General features: G+C 38.4%; 1 protein-coding gene across 3 annotated transcripts; it reads left to right on the forward strand.

Moving 5' to 3' along the window:
• The first annotated feature begins 144 nt into the window (after positions 1–144).
• matk (megakaryocyte-associated tyrosine kinase) lies at positions 145–14,271 on the forward strand. Of its 3 annotated transcripts, XM_078258975.1 has the most exons (14): positions 145–375; positions 650–697; positions 1,133–1,236; positions 2,731–2,844; positions 2,946–3,061; positions 3,413–3,632; positions 6,587–6,680; positions 6,795–6,860; positions 7,018–7,117; positions 7,345–7,429; positions 8,359–8,432; positions 8,655–8,850; positions 9,280–9,366; positions 12,895–14,271. In XM_078258975.1, the coding sequence occupies exons 4-14, from the start codon at positions 2,731–2,733 to the stop codon at positions 13,120–13,122; spliced, it is 1,380 nt and encodes a 459-aa protein (XP_078115101.1). In that variant the 5' UTR covers positions 145–375; positions 650–697; positions 1,133–1,236; the 3' UTR covers positions 13,123–14,271. The 3 variants fall into 3 exon arrangements, with proteins under 3 accessions (XP_078115101.1, XP_078115100.1, XP_078115102.1); XM_078258974.1 differs by lacking the exon at positions 1,133–1,236; XM_078258976.1 differs by lacking the exons at positions 1,133–1,236; positions 9,280–9,366.
• The last annotated feature ends 7,729 nt before the right edge of the window (positions 14,272–22,000 follow it).

Raw genomic sequence — 22,000 nt, forward strand, 5'->3', positions numbered from 1 at the left:
CTGAGTTGTTGTGTCTCCGTCACTGCAAATTCTAAACAATTAAACGCTTTCCACAATTTAAGAAACACTATTTTTAACCGAACACGTGTCACCTACAGCGTCACTTCTTGCGTCGCTTCATGAAATATGAACCGCATTTTCCAAAATATTGAGGAAGTAGTCTGACAATATCAACGCTCACTCCACAGCTGCAGTACATGTCTGAGAAATGAATATCGACAGTATCGGTTCCTGCTTAGCAGTTTTAATGAAGACATTGGAGAGAAAATGTCACCGCTGTTTGAGACAAAGATGATTTCGAAGTCTTCTTTCTCCAGTTAACGAACCCAGCTGTCCTGAATAGGAAACTGTCAGCATCTGTCCAGAGAGCCTCAGGTACTGAAAGATTCATGTCGACAAGAAACCAGACTGAACAAGCTGTCCTGGGGCGTTTTACTTTTAATTTATGAGACAGGAGCAGCCAGGAACAAAGCTATCAACATCCTGCTAACCGCTAACAGTTTATTTTGCTTTGTTGTATTTTTGGATCCCTGTTGCCTCGACAACGGCTACTGTTTATGCCTCTATTTAGGCATTTATTAACAGAATTTTATTATGTTTTTTTATTTAATTGTATGTTATTGTTCTGAGATATTTATCTCCTGGACAGGTGTTCAACACAGAATTCTCCAACACTCCAGCCCTGCTCATGGCAAAGGTATGTAATATGATTCAGAGCACCAAATTAAGTAGTTTGCTTTATATTATAATAATATAAGGAGCTTAAGTAAATTCACTTTAATCTCTGGTGTGTTATTTTTGGTAAAACATGGGGCTGTTGAGAATTGATATTCAAGGATAGAAAAAAAGGGTCATTGCAGCAACACTGTTAGCATAAAATACTTCTTTATATTTTCTTTGAAATGTGTCAAATATTTAGAACGAATGCTTTAATTATAAATTCAGTTCTTTTGTCACATAAACACAAAATGCACATTAACTTTTTTTTTTTACTTTACTAAGCTCAAAACATTCTAGTTTTTTTATAGGCCATGTGCTTGAACAATATGTTTCTAACATATATATACAGTATGTAAATACAATTGTCATCATTTACTGTGTATGCTGAAGTTTCCACCCTGTTTGTAAGTAGTTTTTCACCTTCCAAAAAAAGACTACAATGCCATTGAGACCATTTTCAGGAAGTGACAACTGAATGGAGTGAAAAAGCTTCTTATATACTGTCTATGTGAAAAGGTAGGGTGAGCATAAACTTTTACACGTTTCGTCATGTTAATCTGTTTGTCACACTCTCAATGTTCCACCTTGTGAGGCTAAATTACGAATAAAGTTGGTCCGATCAAAAAGATTTAAAAACATATTTGATATAGTTATAAAAGTTCTGTTTATGTGTAGAAGGTTAGCTAGCTAAATCTGGGTCACTCACAGAGCTAAAGCTAATTTAGCTCAAAATGTTCCACCCTGTTAGGTCTATAGACCCAATAAGAACCAGTCCACCCATAAGAGTTATTATTTAGTGCCTGAGATTGGTCAATGTTTTGGTTAAACATGTCACTATTCTTATATAATACAAAAAACATGAAAAGTCTTTATTTTTCTCCAACGGTTATGAGACCGAAATGTTGCTGCATAACAGAAATGACCCATATGATTAATAATTTAAAAAAACTAAAGTCTGAAGTCATTCAAGACAGCTGAATATTGTTAGAATAAAAATGTATCAGGCTGTGAGAGGGTTTTTAAATGGAGTTTAAGGTGTTTTGCAATTTATTCCATGTACAATTCTCATTGGTCAACCATGGAGCATAGTCTTGTGATTGCAGTACTACATGTGAGTGCTGTATAAACACCATTACTGATTAAAGGATCAATTTGGGTAACGTTATAGCTAGGCAAAAGGTTTTTCTTTCCACGTTATTTTGGGGGTCCCTAATGATTTCCGACGTAGTTTCTTGGTAAGACTCTAAGACTTGGCAGAGATTATAGATTAAATAGAGACATTGTGAAGTTGGTACACCTCCAAATTAAACTTGAGTCTTTTAGTCAGTGCTGCTGAACATGCAAACATGCAATTTCTTTACCGACGAGCACAGATATTCAACAGGAAGAATAAAGTTTTTAATAATTAATAAATCATCAAAGGTATTTACTTGGGTTTGAATGAAGCAGTTGTTTAAAGATAATTCCTAGAAATGAACAATGATTAAATAACAGCTTTGTTTCTATTTTCCCGATTAATAACTATACCAAATTACATAGTTCTTTAAAGGAAGCTTTAAGAAATCATGTAAGGGATAATGTATAGTGAGCGGGTCATTATTGCAAATTGAAGCCTGAAAGGATAATATTATCTTGCTTATTACACAGCTATTTACTAAACAAATCAATAATTTGACACAAATTATTGATTGAAAAATGATTTTGTTGATAAAAAATGGTCCTCTAGAGTCTATGATCGGAACTGATCCATAGCCGTAATTGACCAATCAGAATTGAGAATTCAACAAAGCCTTGACATCACAGTCTCGTAAAATAAACCATAAACAATATTCGTCATGTTTAATATGTTGCTTATATGCAGCCAGTCAATATTTTAAGTTAATAGTCTGGCTCCATTATTTCAGACAGACACTGAGGTGTTTTAGGGCTGGTGCCTCTCTTATTATTATTATTATTATTATTATTATTGTTATTGTTGTTGTTGTTATTATTATTATTCTGCTCCTGCAGATGAGCTGGGCTGCCAGTACACAGTGTGTAGCCAAGGGGGACCACAGGAAACCAAAACCTGGAGAACTGACTTTCTACAAAGGAGACATCCTCACTATTGTAGACACAAGCACGGTACTGTCATGTTTAAAAGCAGCTATAGATAGTGTTTGTTAAGAGTACTTGTCTGTTTTTTTTCTACCATTTGACCCAATACTTTCTTTCCTCTTTACTAGAGGAAGGGATATTACAAGGCCAGACACAACACCACCGGAGAGGAAGGACTCATAAACGCCTCCAATGTGCGTGAAAGAGAGGCTCTGCATGTCGACCCCAGCCTCAGCCTCATGCCGTAGGTCTCCTCTTCCTCTCAGTTTTGCACTCTTTTTTTGCATCAGTAGAATGCAACTATGTTTGCATACAGTAAAGACAAGCAGTGTGATTGTCACATGGGAGCACACTAGTTTCTGACTTTAGCTGCTGCCTTGGTCAATCTTGAAAACGCATCTTGTGACTACACAGTGTGAGTTCGACATGCAAACAAACATTGTCAGTATTAATCACTCCAACTTCCTTTTTTGGTGTGTACACTCCTGACATGTTTTCACCTCCTGTCCTTTAGAAAATTTGCATCTGTAAGATATTTCGGACTTATGAAACGGATGTTTTTTTATGTGTCTTACCCTGTGCCGTCTTCCCCTAGTTGGTTTCATGGGAAGATATCGGGTCCAGACGCGGTGTGTCAGCTGCAGCCGGCCGAGGACGGCCTGTTCCTGGTTCGAGAGTCCATTCGCCATCCTGGCGATTACGTCCTGTGTGTCAGTGTCTCCGGAGATGTCGTCCATTACCGGGTCATTTATCAGGACAACAAGCTGACCATCGACAACACACAGTATTTCTACAACCTCATTGACATGATAGAGGTAAGAGGCTCTTGGTTCTTGGTTAGATTCAATGCAAGTTGTGTAATTCTATGTAGTACGTAGTGGCCTTCATCAGGTTTATCCAAATGAAGCCCACGAGCTGAAACATGTCAGTCTTATAATAAAGTAGGGCTGGGCAATATATCAAAATGATATCGGTAAGAGACTAGATATTGTCTTAGATTTTGGATATCTTAATATCGTAAGTGTTGTCTTTTCCTGGTTTTAAAGGCTGCATTACAGTAAAGTGATGTAGTTTTCTGAACTTACCAGACTGTTCTAGCTGTTCTATTATTTGCCTTTACCCACAGTGTTTCCTCTGTTGATTTTGAAGTGACGGCCCACCATGGCAAAATTTCTGCCACCACAGTATCAGAAATAGGGCTGTGCAAACAATTTTGTCGCAGTTGCCTTTTAAATTATCCTGCCAACATAATGCAATGTTGGCTGCCACTCACATTGCAATTTAACAACAAGTAGAACTAGTTGTTGTTCGGACAGACCTGCCCTCACTGCTAAAAGAAATCCTAAAGGAAACACTGCACTTAGTTATTATATCTACATTACTGATGATTATTTATCTAAAATCTAATTGTGAAAATATTTTTGTTAAAGCACCAATTGTCATCCCTAGAATATCGTTGTAAAATCAACATTAAAGGACATTCATTTTAAGGACATTAAAGGACATTAATCATTTAAATATTGAGCCATGACATTGAAAATATTTTATAAAACAGGAGCCTATGATTTCTGTAGCCTACTCCGTAACAACAGACTACCTGAAGGCCTGTTTCTCGTCTCGCATTCCACTCTCCACACCCCTGTCTTCGGACAAAAAGTCACGTCCTTCCACTGTCCGGGACGCCTGTAACCAGTCCCCTGCCAACCATACTCATATGTTCTGGTCTTGCCCTAAATTAACAACCTTCTGGATGAACATTTTTGACACCATGAGCAGAGCTTATGATCACACTATCCCCCCTAACCCTTTGTCAGCCATTTTTGGCATATCCCCTGATGCTGACCTCCCTGTTGCACTGAGGCGGGCCCTGGCGTTTACATCTCTGCTAGCTCGGAGACTGATCTTGCTCAACTGGAGGCTCTCCCGCCCTCCTACACACGACCGTTGGATTAAAGAAGTGCTTGAGAAGTTTAGATCATCTCTGAAAGGCTCTATCTTGACATTCCTAGAGACATGGAACCCTTTCCTAGAATTAGTTGACTCCCTCAGCTTATTTCCCGACTTGGAGGACTGAGTTCTTCCTAGACTGCTCCAGTCTAGGAGCAGTCTAGACTGACACTTTGAGCTAAATGCTTATATCAGTATGCTAACATGCTGATGTTTAGCAGTTTTTTTTTTTGTTTTTTTTTCAACCATGTTCACCATCTTAGTTTGTCATGTTAGCATTTGCTACAGCTGAGGCTGATGGAAATGTCATTAGTTTTGCAAGAATTTTGCCATAAACCAAAATATTAGACAAATGAAAATTTTGACTTTATGATGGCACTAGATTGAAAAAAAGGTATCCTTCAAGACATTTCACTAAAAACCACAAATGTCAACCTCATGGTGGTGCTGATCAGAAAAAGTCAGGGATCATCAAAGTTAGTAGGAACCATCCTCTGGGGATCATGAATGTCTCTACAAACTTTAAAGGTAATTGTTGGACCGATCGACCAAGGACTAGCATGGCTAAAAGTCACCCTAATGTTCACACTTATGCTGTAACTTGGGACGAGGTGTCACAAATAGACAATTCCTCGTCTTAAGGGGGTTGGGAACCAAGGCACTCTAATACCTGCTGTATTTATAGCCAACGTGTTTGTCAGCCTGATAACCCATCAGCATAACTGACACCAGTGTAAAAATACATACTTCATGTGTCAAAATTAAGCAAAGACAGGAAAACACATGAAGCACAGCCCTTTTTATGGTTTATCTTTGTTTGGCCTGTGAGGGTGCGTTATGCTTTACTGCAGTGAGGTTTATAGATAGGCTCCACAGAGATGGCCAGTTCAGCACCGTCTTATCAGCGAGCCACAGATGGTTTCAGGCCTGAGTCAGACCGGCTGTTCTACTCCTGCGAGGAAACAGAGGGAGGACATCCAGATGTATATTTGGGATAGATCATGTTATAGATGCTTTTTTGTCTCAGTGCTGGCAGACTGCTGACAATATAAAACCAGGCTCTGATGTGTCACTGTATCATATTTTACTTGTGTAATTTAATTCAGCTGTCGATATAACCTATATTTAGCTATTTCATGAGAACAACTGCACCACATAATGTATGTATAGATACTCTTCAGTGTCAGTTTAATGTCTCCGTTTCCTGACTACAAAACAGAAAGCATCATGAGCAGCGTTATACTCATACTGCTTCAAAGGTGTTCATTTTCTCTGTGTCATAGTTTCAATGAACTCATTATTCTCTTTAGAGCTATAGAAAATAATAATTCATTATCCTTGTGTATGTGGCAACCTTTACACAAAGAGTGTGGGGAATGGACATACCAAATGAAATTACAGATATTACAGATATAAAAAACATCTACTATAAGTAAGTCAATATCTGCTGTTGTGTTAGGGCTGGGCAATATGAAGAAAATCAAATATCACAATATTTTTGACCAAATACCTCAATATCAATATTGTAGGGTTGACAATTGGTGCTTTCACAAAATACTATATTTACACAATGAGATTTGTGATGAATAATGTGGATATAATAACTAAGATGGTAAAGGCAAATAATATAACAGCTAGAACAGTCTGGTAAGTTCAGAAAACTACATCACTTTACTGTAATGCAGCCTTTAAAACCAGAAAAAGACAACACGTGTCATATTACGATATTGCGATATCCACAATCTAAGACGATATCTAGTCTTATATCACGATATTGATATTATATGGATATATTAGTTGTTGTGTGATTCCATCTTTGCAGTTCTACTCAAAGAACAAAGGCTCCATCGCTACAACTCTTCTAAAGCCCAAACAAAAACAAGGAGCCAAGTCAGCTGAGTTGGAGCTGTCTAAATGTAATGTCAAGAAAACTTTAACAATACAGATCAAATGTAATAATAATAATATAGATGATGCAAGCATGTAGTGTTACGTGTCATGTTTACAGTTCACATCCCTCTCCTCTCCAGCTGGATGGCTGCTGGACATTACGAAGCTCAAACTGGGAGATAATATTGGAGAGGGGGAGTTTGGTGGTGAGCTTTTATTTGATTTGATCTACTCTCCTTATTATCTTTGTACCCTCACAACATTTATAATGAAAAAGTGTTATCAAACCTTTACAGAAAATAATTCAGTCTTAGTACAGATGTATTCTGATGGGCAATTACTATGTGTGATTCTCACCTCCAGCTGTTTATGAAGGAGACTATATGGGCCAGAGGGTGGCAGTAAAGACCATTAAATGTGACGTCACAGCTCAGGCCTTCCTGCAGGAGACCACAGTCATGACGTGAGTCTGAAGATTCCCTAAATTTTAATGTTTTCACATTTTGTCAAAACACCTGATGAACTGCGAATGAATTACTAATAAAACCAGCCCTTAATACGTTTTCTCAATGAAAATGAACTAATTGTGGCTTATTTTGCAACTGAGCATATCATTTTCAATCAAATGTAACTTGTTAGTTTTTTTTATTTCAGCTGTCAGTGTCTTTAACGTGGATTCACTCCTTCCAGGAAGCTCCAGCATAAAAACCTGGTGAGATTGTTGGGGGTCATTCTACACAAAGGCCTTCATATTGTCACAGAGCTCATGGCTAAGGTACAGTGAGTGAACACATCATTCAACAGTGGTTCTCATTTGGTAAACAAAATGTGATTATACTAACAACTGGTAACAAGAAGAAAGAAAAAGGTAACATAGTGAATGAATAGAAGACGCCTTGTTACATCACTCAGCAATCAAGCAGAAAATAAAATCACATATAGTAAGTGAAACCACATTGGTTTGTATTATTTAACCAAAATAATTTCAGACGTCAAGATGAGTCATTGGTGGGAAGCATCTCCTAAACAGCAGCGAGGGAGCCCTCTAAACAGAAATCTGGACTCACCAGCCATCAATACCTCATCAGTTTTTTTTCTGCAAATTCCCCACCAGCAGCCAGTGAGAAAAAATAGTTATGCTGGGTTTATTAGTTTACGGGGGTTGTTTTATTTTCTGGGTAATCAAGTTATCTGGACAACTCCTGGAGGATAGAGGGGAAGGGAGGCACTCAGATAACTACAGGTTTTCACTGATTGTGCGTTTGCTTGTAATTTATGTACTAAGGTGTGATTGCTTTGAGATGTATGCCCTCAAATCTTTGTAGTTTTTACTAGAGTAAATGGCTTTGTGACTATTTGCTTGTTTTATCTCAGGCTAGTGTTTGCATGTGTTCCAAAAACAATTACAGACTCCCCTGCTGCCACTTGGAGCCACTACTGATGCAATGGTATGCCAATGATGGCAATGCAGCTTTAAGGAGTAGGAGTCAGAGTTCCTCTCCTGGTTAATGACATTAGGCCAAAATCCAGAATCTCATTGTGGTTGCCTGTGGTACTAAATAACTTGTTTAGCTCTGGCTTAATGCATTAGCAAACCAAAAAGGTATTTCTGTCTACGTGTAGTATATATCATAAATATAAAACTAAGAAATCTTCTAATAGAACCTTATTCAAGTATTGTGTACATATGTGTTTGTGTTGCAGGGAAACCTTGTTAACTTTCTAAGGACACGAGGACGTTCAGTTGTGAACTCAGTTCAGCTTCTCTGCTTTGCTCTGTGAGTTCAAACCTTTTTGAATGTATTGTTCTGTACAGCGCAAATAAATTACACAGAGGAGGGTGGGGCTGGGATCTGTCTGTGTGTGTGTGTGTGTGTGTGTGTGTGTGTGTGTGTGTGTGTGTGTGTGTGTGTGTGTGTGTGTGTGTGTGTGTGTGTGTGTTCAACGGGTAACTGTACAAAATGACAGTTGTTTGTGTGTGTTTACATGTCTGTGGTCAGTGATGTGTGTGAGGGGATGGAGTACCTGGAGTCCAAGAAGTTTGTTCACAGAGATTTGGCGGCTCGTAACGTGCTGGTCTCTGACGACAGCATGGCCAAGGTCAGCGACTTCGGCCTGACCAAGGTGGACTCGAAGGTGTCAGATAATGCCAAACTGCCGGTCAAATGGACCGCCCCCGAAGCTCTGAAGAAAGAGGTCGGTTTTGAGAGCTATTGTGTCACTTTTCTTCTACCAGGGGTTTGTTTTTGTTTCTATATCTGTTTCTGCCCCTCTGTAATACTTAAGCGTTATCTATGTCTCTCCAAGACCTGTTTTTGGTACTTACAATAATATAAATTGTATAAAGCATTCATAGGTTTAGAATATAGCTCTATTAATGGTTATCAAATTTATTAATACCTTATAATCAGTAATAATCCATCAATAAGGAGCAGGTTGGTGTAAGGACATGATGCATATCTTTCTCCAGCATAACTTATATTTAGTTATTTAATCCACCAGAATGTGAGTACTTACTGGGTTTATAACAACTTAGAAATTAAAATATCAGTATAAGTATTCCCTATTAGAAAAGGGGTTCTACATTTTTTTTTATATGTTTATATATTTGCTTCCATTATGCAGAAATTCTCCACAAAGTCAGATGTTTGGAGCTACGGTGTTCTTCTGTGGGAGATCTTCTCTTACGGTCGTCAACCTTACCCTAAGATGGTATTTAGCACCTGAACATGTCACTTTACATTATACTGTTATGTTACTGTATGGGTGAATCACTAGGCACATGGGTATGTTACAGACATGGCAGTTCCAGCCAACCAATAGTTTGACATTTTGGGAAATACTTTATGTTAAATATGAAGCTACAGCCAGGCAACGGGTAGTAGCTTAGCATCAGCGCACGCAGGGCAACAAGCGCACGTTAATAAGCTGTTTAATGTAAAATGTTCAATGTGTTAACCTTTCCTGATTGCTTGTTTCCGACCGTGGTCAGAAAGCCAGGGGAGACTCGTTAGGGCCAAATGAATAATGTCGGGGTTAAAATTCCGTTTCTGGTGAGCAAATTAATGAACTTGGCTTTCAGTCTGGGGTTTATTTCGGACACCGCACACACTGTGTACAAAACTTATTCCACCAACTCTGCTCCGTTCGCATCTTGCTACAACACGTCTGCTTCCTCTTTCTATATCTCTCTTCTGCCCACTTTCCACACACACACACACACACACACACACACACACACACACACACACACACACACGCGCACTGAGCTCTCTTAAAGGAGCCGCAGCACCATTTTACAATAAATGCCTTATCGCGCTGATGTGACCGAGCCCGACCCGAACCTGAACATCATTTCTAATTATCTGTCCGAACCCGGCCTGGCCGTCTAGGTACTGTCGGGTCCGACAGGCTTGGGTCGGGTATCCATCCCCTAGTCTCTCCGTACACTCTCTCTATGAATAAAAAAGCTGATTTTGAGAAAGGACACCCTATAAAGAATCTGCAAAAATAAGACTTCAGATAAATCTTTCCTCTTTCCTGACTTTCCCGCAACCGACAGAAAAGAGAATCAAGCTTGTTACGTTACTCTGTTGCCATGTCATTCAGGATTTGTGTCTCTAGCATGTAGTTGCCAAAAAAAGCTGACCATCTGACCAGGTCAGACTGACCAGGTCAGGTCACTATACTGTCATCTTCTGGACCGACTTACTGTGCTTAGCAGGAAACTTTAGGGCATTCAGATCATGGTAGGGTGACAGAAGGGACAGAGGTTTACTGTACATTGTGATGCTACAACATGTAGAAATAAGCTTAACTAATCTACTTTATGAACTGTTAGGGTTGGGAGAAGGAGAAAGCTCCTCTTGATTGACGTCAAAGCAGGTGGAAATAGGTCAAAACATGTTGACGTCACATGACGACTAGATTATGTTGAGGCTGTAAAATAGAGACTCTGAAAAGGAAGAAACAAAGCTACTTAAACACAGCTCTCTTAGTCACTCTAGTTGTCCTCTGCTAATCCGTGCTCCCTGACTGCTGAGGCCGCCGAGGTAATGACGACAGCAGGATCAGGCAACATTAATCGAAGGGACAGTTAGCCTGTCTCTTTTGCGCCTTACAATAGGTGGTGTCCTAAATGCAGTTGATTACCTCCTAATTGCAGCCTGTTTGTAACTACTACATATGCAGGTTGATTTATGTGGGTCAAGTTTGTGTTCCCTTCAATAAAACTCTGCGCCTGGTAATTTGTTATCTGTTGGCAGAGAGACCAAGACTGTGCAACCACCAACGCTGGCTCAGTGGTTAGCACTGCTGCCATACCAGATCCCATCAAATGACAAAAACCAACAATGCATTATTCCAACTTACTGTAGTTGGATTAGTCTTGTCTGTGTAGCCAAAGCCTATAGTGAGTGGCACTACAGCATCATAATGTTGGAAACATTGAGTTTAAATCTCCTGAATCTCCTGATCTCCTGTGTTGATGTTTGAATGTCAGTTCAGTCAGTCAGGTAGAGCAACTGAGATTTAGTGTCTGTTTATTGCCATGTAAAAATGGTACCTGTGTGATCAAAGATCTACAGTTTTATGATGAGAAGTGTGACAGAATCTGTAGGAATATTAAAACTATGTCACGCCATGTGAGGGTGCGCCTCTTTAAGTTCAAGATTTTTGTTGGACACCGTCCAGATTGTTTAGATTTGGTTTAAAAGAAACACCAAATGTCCTATGTTCCTGTGATAAGGTCCAGGAATTTTGTACCCAGATTCATGATAACCCATGTCAGATTGCAGGGACCCAGGTTCCATTCTGCCCAAGATTATTTGTTCTGGGAGAAGGGTCAATCTTAAACACGATGCATAAGCACTGCTGCCTCACAGTAAATAGGTCCTGCTGATCCCCGGTCCGGGCAGGGCATTTCTGTGTGGACTTTGCATCTTCCATAAAGACACACCTAGCCACTACAAATGTAACCATTCCAAATGTACTACTGTCAAAGGGTATGTTAGATTTGCCGGCTGAGAGTTTTCAGACTAAACCTAACAAAATGTGAGAGAGAATGATGGAATATTCAAGTAGGTTGACTGATCAGGACAAAGAGAGCTGAAAGGACAAACATGAAGGCAACCACAGTTAGCTTTGCACTGAGCTTTTGTTTGTATGGACAATTGATAGGATTTCTCTCACTATTAGGGTTGGGTACCGTTCACATTTTTTTCGGTATCCAAAATTCGGTTCCAGTACCCAACGGTACCTTTTTCGGTACTTTCCCGCTGTAGGCCTAATAACAAAAAATATTTTCAGTTGTAAAAAATAATTCCAAACCTATTTATCCTATTTACTTGGAACATACTTTAGAACATTTTACAAACCACACAAGATACAACACCTCCCTTTACCGGCATTGCCGTGACTCACTGTGACTTAAATAAACTGCAGAGGCGATGTAGTTTCACTCCATCTGCACCTCTGTGTGTGTGTGTGTCCCTGCTCTCTGTCAACATGCAGAGAGGACATCAAAAAAGACACACCAACACTAACGAGTTGGTGCAGGTTATGCTATATGTACTACTGCTCATGTATGATAAGTAAATATAGCGCTGTGGACACCTGGCGTTCAGTTGTCAGTCGACTCTTTGAGCTAACTGGCTAACTGCTAGCCCGCTCCACCTACACCATTCACATTACACTGGTATAATCACATCCCTTATTCTTTTTTTTATAGAATAAAGAAAATATGTAATGGCAAAAACACATGCAAGGGTCTTGCAAACTAATAAAGTGTTGGTGGTCTGTATCCAAGGTGATACTGGATGGATATCTTTAACAAGATAATGCTGCTTGTCCTGCTGCAAGAATTGTTTGGAAAAGGATCAAGAAACACTCCTAATGAGTTAAGAAGGGGAAAATGTAATTATAAAATGTCCAAATGAAGAAAATATTAAATTTATTTTATATAAGAGAAAAAGTGTGTGATTAGTATCTGGGCTTTTAACATCTATAGGCAATTTTACAAATGTTAAATTTCGGCCACACATTTTGCTCAATTTGTTTTTGCAATCTTGTGTTAATAATTTGCAATATTTTTCTCCTGTTATCTTTGAGTTTGAGTTTCTTATTATTATTTCAACACAGCCAGACTGGTGAAATTTGTTTGAAATGTTTAATTCACTTATCACTATACACAATATATTAGTTTGTACTTCATCCCCACTCCTCCTCCTCCTGTTCATGTAGTCGCTGAAGGAGGTGAAGGAGAGGGTGGAGGGGGGCTATCGCATGGAGGCTCCAGAGGACTGTCCCCCCAGTGTTTACTCACTGATGAGGATTTGCTGGGAGCAGGAGCCACGCAGAAGACCTGCTTTTCACAAACTAAGAGAGAAACTTGAGCGAGAGATGGGTAAACGCAGCCCAGGCCCTGGGTCGGAGCGTCGGGATGGCAGCAGGTCTGGATCTAGTTGCTGATCTTGGTTGTGAATCTTGAACTCACAATTGTGGGAATAGAGTGGCGGCTGATGGACAGATAATACACACATTGTTACCCTCTCCTGTATTGGTGTGCATCACACAAGATGGTCAGCTGGAGTTCCAAGTAGATTCCTTTAACCTAGCAGATAGGACAAGACAACCATTATTTAACTCTGGTGATCATATAATGCTGACAGCCGGCCCTAACCAATGTGGTGCCTTGGACAAGATATCAGCTGTTGCCTCTTGCATTGCAGCCAATTCCACTGTTAATCACAATGTTCATACACTTAAAGAAAAACAGTGTACAGCTTTGTTTTACAGCTTTGTTTTACAGCTTCTGATAGAAAATACTTCTGAACAACAAGATGCAACATCCCTTGGCTGTGCAGAGGTGGAGGGAGCAGGAGTGCTCACAGATGTCCCAGGAATAGCAGGGGATGGATTTAAATATTTAAACAATGCATCTGTATAGAAAGGATGATCATTTGTGAAACAAGGATGATTTTACCATATGGTGTAATCTTAGCTGCATTACTATTATTACTACTGTATATACTACTCCTATTACATTATTGTTCATGTTTTGTATGTTAAAAAAATGTTAATCACAAAAAAAGATCTACAGTTCTGCATTAAGAGTAAACACACATTATTTGTATTTAATGTCAAATGTTTAACAGCTATTTTGTTTATATATATACTATCGGTCAAAAGTTTGGGGTCACTTAGAAATTTCCATTCCACTCCATCACAGACAGAATACCAGCTGAGATCAGTTGCGTTGTTTTTTTAATCAGGGCAGCAGTTTTCAGATTACATTATGTGCTTACATAATTGCAAAAGGGTTCTCAACTGTTGTAGAAAGAAGTGGATGATCTTTAATGCAATATCTACATTGCCCATTATCAGCAACCATTCATCCAGTGTTCCAAAGGCACATTCTGTTTACTAATCTGATATCATTTTAAAAGGCTAACTGAGAAAACATTGGAAAACCCTTTTTGACTGGTAGTATATATATATATTTATATTTCTGTATTTATTGTTTTTCATATTAATGTTTAATATGTTTATGTATGCACCAACCACCAAGGCAAATTTCTTGTAAGTGATACTTGGCAATAAATCCTTTTCTGATTCTGATTATGAGAGGAAAAGATTAAACATACGTATGGGAAGGTGAGAGATGGAGAAAAGAAAAATGTTTCAGGACTCAGAACTTGTATAAAAATAGTATTGCTGGTTTACGGCATAAGAATAATTGTATTTAATAAATGTAATATATACTTAAAAAAAGGGGGAGGTTAATTTGCAGCAGATACTTTATAAGTCTTTGGTTATAATTCAGTAGCCTTATGACTTCAAAGATGAACTTTGACATTTTACGTTTTCAGATTTGTGTTTTAGAAACCAAACTACTATTTTGACACTCTGGCTGGGCACTCCACCAGTCAGCATCCTCAATTCATTCGAATATAATTTGTTTTGTAAATCTAAATCTGTGGGAAATACGGCATCTATTTCTACTTTCTGCTCCCTGTTTATGAGGATTTTGAGATTATAAGAGTGATTTTGTGTTATCCATCGACACCGTTCTCTTGGGATTTTTGCATGTGCAGAATATTTTCTGCTTTCCTAATCTTTGGGCTGCACATGATTATTTTACAGATACAGTTATGTATTCTATTTATTAATGTATCACACTGTATGTAATTGTCAGCAGCTTTTTAATAGAAATGCTATGAAGTGTTCATCTTTCAAAACTCAGCACAAAATGAAGTCTCTTTTTTGGATTGTTGTCACGTCACAAGAGCAAATTAAAATGTCCTTTGACTTAAGTCTACACAAGCCTGGTATTTGTCTCTGTCCCAGGAGACAGACCCCAAATTGAGGCTTGATCCTTCGTCTCTCTTTATCGTGCAGTGCAAGCAAGGGTCCTCCACGATTTGCTCAATCTGCTCTGTTTTCCTGAAGCTCTTTAATATGATGAGCAGCAATTTTCTGGACTAACCCAATGTAAAAAAAAAAAAAAAGATAATAAAAGATTTGATGGCAGAGGAGTTATATATTGTTGAGTGAAGGATTTTTTTTTTCCTGAATACCAGTGGTGATGTCCTTGCTGTTTGTCAGTGTGTATTTGTATAGCACTGATGCAGGAATATCAGGGCAAAGCTATTATCCTGGTCCAACATATGTTGATGAGTGAGTTCTCAAGATGTTTTTTCAGAGGGTCTTAACTTTCTATGATGTCAACATGCTGACTTTCAGCTTTAATTTTAGGGTGTTAACATGTAGTGTAACACTTTTTATATTTTTATATTGACTTTAGTCCCCAAATTTTTTAGTGGACCAACTGTAATTGGACAAATTAAGATCCCCTTAAAGTACTCATGGTGTTTTCTTTCTATCTTATTTTTTGGAATACAGAGCAAAAACAACATCATTGTAAATCATACAATGTCAGGGAATTATACTCCGTAACAGTTACATAGCATTTTTTTCATTCAATTAATCTAATGCTAAGTTAGCCATGTAGCGCCCCACGGTCTGTCTGTCTCACTCCCCCGCCACTAATTGACAACATAGCACGACTGAAGGACTTTTACAATAAATTGTGTTTTCTTACCTTCATGGCACAGAATACATCTCTCAAATAGACCAGACTTTAACACACATAAGAAGCGCAGTAAGTCAACACACACGCAGTTTTCTACAGTTTAACTGAGTTCAGTAGTTGATCGTTATAAACATAATGTCATTTGGAGCAATTCAATCAAGAGAGACCTCATTTTGAGTGAACAATTTTTCATTGATGTGTGCACAATAAAATGATAAATGATAGTCTTTGGCGATTAGACCCCATCGTGACATCATCATATTTAAAGGGAGTCGCGAAGCCGTGAGTATGGATGGAGTCTAGGCACTGGTGGTGATGGCGATGACTGAAGAAGATGCTGAGATCTGGATAAATGAGATGAGGACCTGGGAGCTGGAAATGATGAAAGAGATTGTGGCTTAACCTAGTTGGTTTAACTGAAAGAGTAAACGACCCCTAATAGGCTAATTTACAGCGAACTAAGCTTCATTAATCTGGCCTGGGTGGTATTTCAGAAAGCAGGTTTAGTGAAAACTCTGAGTTTGTTAACCCTGAGATGAGGGTAACTCTGGGTTTTCTGTTTCAGAAAGGGAGGTTAATCAAACCTGAGAGAGGGGGGTAACTCCAGCCCGTTTCAGAAAGAGAGGTAACTTAACCTCAGAGTCGGTTACTATGGTAACTGAGCCTGTGAACCTAACCTGGTCGGGAACAGGTTTTCTCCCTCTGACACAGCGCTCTTTCATTTCCTCATTCATTCATTCAGTCTGTAACAGGCGCATTTTAGCACAGTTTGTTATCGGCAAGAATAAAAAAAACTGTGTTAGTTTATTAACCATGTTAGGCAGACTATATAAAACGTTTTTGTTCCGAACATGGCATGTCCTTTTGTCGACGATCCCGTTGATGAAGAAGCTGTATTACTTCGCAGGGAGTTAGATATTGAGGCCCCGACTATATAGATGCATTTTCATTTCCAGATAACTTCCTATTTGAGAGGTATCCTACAGTTTTTCTTCCCAGTCTATCAGTTATACAGTGATAGATAGACCTACATAACCTTATCCGTCCTCATATCACTAACGTCACCCATCGTGGACATGCTCTACATCCCAGCAGATTATTTGTGTCGCATTATGTTTTTTTGGTGATGCAGATCATATTAGTAAAGCCACAAAGCGCCGTCCGAAGAGTGTGATTCGCTCTGAAACGTGTTTTAAACGTTTGTGTAGAGTTCCCTGGACACAAACCAGTAAGAGACATTAAAAAGAAATAAATGATTGTAAATTATAATTCTGTTAATGATCATGGTGCTGCAACATCAGAATGGGATTAGTAGTAGTTTACTTTTTTTTCGCCTGCGGGTTTGCACCTAAATGAAATTATAGGTGTAGCCTACTACCATTCCAGTTTTCACCAGTAATATTATAGGTTACCTGTGATTAAATATGAAATTAATACACTATATTAGAGCTTACGCATTGACTCGAGCAGCAATTTTCTCCTACACCAATTCTCGCTATTTTGCAGCAGCCGCTGTGTTGCTTTTTTAAACTAAATAGGGCTACATGTTCAAACTCGTTGTATGTGCGCATGAGTATTTCCGCCGACCGATTTGTTTGTGGTTGTTACCATGGTGAATCGTAGCGTCATGGCTCCATTCATGCTGCATTTTTATAGTGGTGGTGCACGCGCTTAACTCTGAGGGAACCTACTCTGAGTTGATTGAACCAGCTCAAATCAGCTGTTCTGCAACCGAAAACTCAGAGTTTCCATCTCAGGGTAAATCAACTCAGAGATCAGGGTTAGACTCAGAGTTTGTTAAACCTCCTTCCTGAAACGGACCCCTGGTTTTCTTCAATAAACCTTGAGTTTCTCTCAGTCTCCTCCCTCTGACACAGCACTCTCTCATTTCCTCATCCAGTCTGTATCAGGCGCATTTTAGCGCAGTTTGTTATCGGCATGAATAAAAAAAAAAATTGGTTTATTAACTATGTTAGGCAGACTATTAAAAAAAATTCTCAAAACATGCCATTTCCTTTTGTCGACGATCCCGTTGATGAAAAAGCTGCTTTACTTCGCAGGGTGTTATATGTCGGGAGATGATATTGAAACCCCGACATTTTAATTTTTAGATAACTTCCTATTTCAGCGGTATTGTTTTTCTTCCCAGTCGATCAGTAATGTAACCTAGACTAGGCCTACATAACCTTATCCGTCCTCATATCACTAACGTCACCCATCTATGTTCTTACATCCCAGCAGATTATTTGTGTCGCATTACGTTTTTTTTGCAAACGGCATTTGTCTTTACAACATTGGTGATGCGGAGCATATTAGTAAAGCCACTGTAGCAAAGCGCCGTCAGAAGAGTGTGACTCGCTCTAAAACTAGTTTTAAACGTTTTTAAAAGGAGTTCCACAGGATTGCAGGAGAATGATGTAAAAGCTTTGAAATAAAAGATTATGAATTATAATGCTGTTAATTATGGTGCTGCAGCCTCAGAATGGGATTAGTAGGCGTAGTAGGGGAGAGTGGGGACGGTTGCATCGTGTGGCAGTTGCAACATTGCTGATTTCTCCAATCAGGAATGAGCTAGAGTCATGAAACTCCTAATGCACATGCTCAGTAGGCCCCTCCATCCGTCTGGAAGTTAACAGCCACATGTCATTGTTCCTTATGGGAGAACTGAAATTCAAGGTGAAAAAGTAACTTTTTTTACGACCAGATTTTTTTGTCATACTGTCTAAACTGTTTAAGTATATATCTTTATCATTATATAGTTTGAAGGTGCAGTTTCTTAGCTCTTAACAGACTTCAGTACCATGTGTTAAAGCTAATGTGTTAGGCTAGCATCACTAGTTTTAAGATGGCTTTTTGGTGGGGAGGAGGGGGGCACAGTTGCAATTGTCCCTCATGACAACAATAATAATGACAATTAGATAAAATTGACATAAAAGGCAGATCAGTGGTTTAATAACTCTGGTCTCAAATAAACTAAAAAAATATTTGAATAATTATGCCGAAGTATGAGTTTTATTACGTCTAAATGACTGTTGCAACTGCCCTATTTTGATGGTACTGGATTTTTACTCTATATGCAAGCTCTGTGGAAATTTTAAACGACAATTGAAAACTTATTTATTCAGCACTGCTTTTCACTAATTGTCACTTGTTGCTTTATTATCATGGTCTGCATGTTTTGTTGCTCCAATGATTTCCCTTGTGTTCTGATTTTATTTTCTACGATTGTTGGCATACCTGTTGTTAATGTTTGCTGTCTCTGTCTTTTGATGCTCATTTGATTGTTTGGTTTTATCACACAATCACAAAAGTGTCTGCATTGATTTTACTGTTTTAATTTGATTTTGTTTGTGGTCTTTTGACTTTGTTGTAAAGCACTTTGAGCTACACTCTGTATGAAACGTGCTACATAAATAAAGTTTATTATTATTATTATTATTATTATTATTATTATTACTATATGTAAACGTGTAGTTATTCATTTAATAAACTTTTGTTTTGAATTTGCTATATGGGTCATTCCTATTATGCAACAACTTTTTAGTTTCAACTTTTGGAGAGAAAAAAAGATGGATGTTTTATGTTATTTTGCATCATATAAGAATAGTGACATGTTTAACTGTCAGTAAAACATATTGACAAATTTCAGGCACTCAAATAATAATCCTTATGGATGGACTGGTTTTCAACATTTTGAGCTAAGTTAGCCTTAGCTCTGTGAGTGATCCAGCTTTAACTAGGTAACTTACACATAAAAATAACTTTTATAACTATATAAAATATAATTTTACATGTTTTTGATTGGGACAACTATCTTCATAACTTTCTGTTGCCTGGTGTGAAACAAAAAAAAAGACGTGAAAGTTTTTTTCATGTCACTTCCTGAAAATGGGACAGAAAGCCCAGTCTGCTCTGATTGGCTAGCGTGTTCTCCACTTTGCTCAGCTGTTGTTTCAAAAGTTACAGCTGGAGCTACCGCAACAGGTGCAGCAGTACTTTGTCTTGTGAAAAATCAGCAATCAAGGCTTCTAAACCAAAGACTACACTAATGGACATGTCCCAGCAGTAATATGCCTCGAAATTGGGGAGAAATTACCAACAATGGCCGCCAAGATTACAGCTATCTTGCATTGGCATGCACCTTCTTCATATTTAGCAGTAGGTTAACGTCAAAAAAATTGCAGATAAGTACTTTTGAACCAAATACTACATAACCGGAAATGTTTCAGGAGTAATCTGACCTGGAATTGGGGAGAATTTAACAACACTGGCAGCCAAGATGACATATTTTACTGCTGTTAGCATGTAGCAACATGCGACAATGTTAACCAAAAAACCACTTCAGTAGTTCCTGCCTGGAGCAGATCACCAATCCCATGTCCCATAAAAGGCCGGCTAAGTGTTACGTGACACCTAGATAAGAGTAGAAAAAAACAGTTGAAACCGGAGCGTTTACAACAGCTGGAAATCTGAACGTTTTAGCTCACAGGGATTTCTCTAAGATACGTTTACCTCATTATTTGAAGTTTTGGCCACGTTTAACATGAACATCCACAATTATAACATTGTAGATGTGACAGAAAATACAGAAAATCATAATATGTCACCTTTAATACTAAACTACATACAGCTCAGTAAAGTAAATAGAAAGATTTTAATGAGCATTATTCTGTGGTTACGTGATAAAGAAGATCTTAATCTATAGGAAGTAACAACTAAGCCTAACACGGTAAATCTCAACAGTTTTATGGAATTCTCAACAGCCGATTACAGCTGTGTTCTCCCTTTCTGCATGTGTGATTTTGCACGACAGAGAACCAGAGAATCACATGAATTTACCTTCCTTGTCACACCACTGACTATCACCCTTTCTCTCCCTCCCTCTCTCCCTTCCTCTCACTCTTCCCTCAGTAAGCTGACACTGTGCATTTACACGTTAGCTGCTTTTTACCCCTAATAGGATCAGAGGGACTTACATTGTCATCTGATAAAACTAAGCAGCTTGATAACTGCACTCCTTCTTAACCAATTTGTGTGCAATTAGGATAACAGAGACACAATGGAAGGACAAAAATGTATTAACAAAATCATGAGGGGATAAACGAGCACCTTAGACTATCATTACTCCGTAAGCCTGTTGACAGTGAGTTTGCAAACAAGGGACTGGTGACTGTAAGGGGAATGAAGGATTGTTGAGGCAAAATAATGTTATGGTGCTACACTCTGGTTTTCTGGGCTGAAACGTAGATAATTATTCATGATGTTCGATTGTATATTAATTGGTATTAAAATTCTCAAAGAAATTATGATAGCATTTGAGAGCCACAGTTCGAGTGAGCTGGATTGTATATCCACCACTGTCTGCCTTCCACTCTTTTTCACCCTTTGAATTACTCCAATGAGTTGTCACTGTTGAAAAATGTTTAAACACACATTACAGTCTGTTTATTAAACCACTTATCATCCAGTGAAACTAATAAAGCATAAGGACTCAATATTATTTTATATATATATATATATATATATATTTTTACAAATGCACCATTCCATCAGGTGAAAATATTATGAATATATTATGTTTCCTCCCAAAACTCAGCCTGGTATATCTGGTATCTATGGAAACTAGGATCGTCACCAGAATTAAAAATAAAGTCTGGTAAGTTTGAACAACGGTTTGGCTGCACAGCATAAGTTCGTACTGACTGTCCCACCAGCAGGAAGAAAGCTGTATTGAAGGGGTTCAAGCATTCAGCAATCACTGGAGTACCTCAGTGGCATATTTTTATGTATGTTTATTTTTTATAAATAAGTTGTCCACCAGTTGGCATGATTTAAGCCAGAACCAGTAAAGCTGATCTTGTTTGTGTGTTCAAGTCAGATGTCTCTGCAATGGATTAACTAGTAAACTCTAAGGTAGACATGTCAGGGGTGTATTTAATGAAATGAAAATAGACAAACAAGATTAATTAATTGTGAATCATGGACTGCTATTTTGTCGTGTGTGCGTGCTCCCAATAGTAAAGACTGCAACTGATCAGCTGTTAGATTGATGTTTCTCTAACTTATCTTTAGACATGTTTCAGGTCACAGGTAATCACTTTAGAGTCCCAGCTGATTACTATGACATTAAGCCGGAGTCAACTCCACTGCTTTAAAGCTGCTAGCAGACACTTTCATGCTCCAGAACACAAAGAAACAATATCCAAGTATACGTGATGATAATGAAGCAGCAGCAGGGCTTTTGTTTCCAGTCAA

This window comes from Sander vitreus, chromosome 9 (assembly GCF_031162955.1).
Source record: "Sander vitreus isolate 19-12246 chromosome 9, sanVit1, whole genome shotgun sequence".
Lineage (NCBI taxonomy): Eukaryota > Metazoa > Chordata > Actinopteri > Perciformes > Percidae > Sander > Sander vitreus.

Bases quoted from the DNA above. Each gene is read 5' to 3' on its own strand.
- matk (XM_078258974.1), top strand. The intron at 2,845-2,945 runs GTACTGTCATGT...CCTCTTTACTAG, and splicing joins CTATTGTAGACACAAGCACG to AGGAAGGGATATTACAAGGC. The intron at 7,118-7,344 runs GTGAGTCTGAAG...CACTCCTTCCAG, and splicing joins CAGGAGACCACAGTCATGAC to GAAGCTCCAGCATAAAAACC.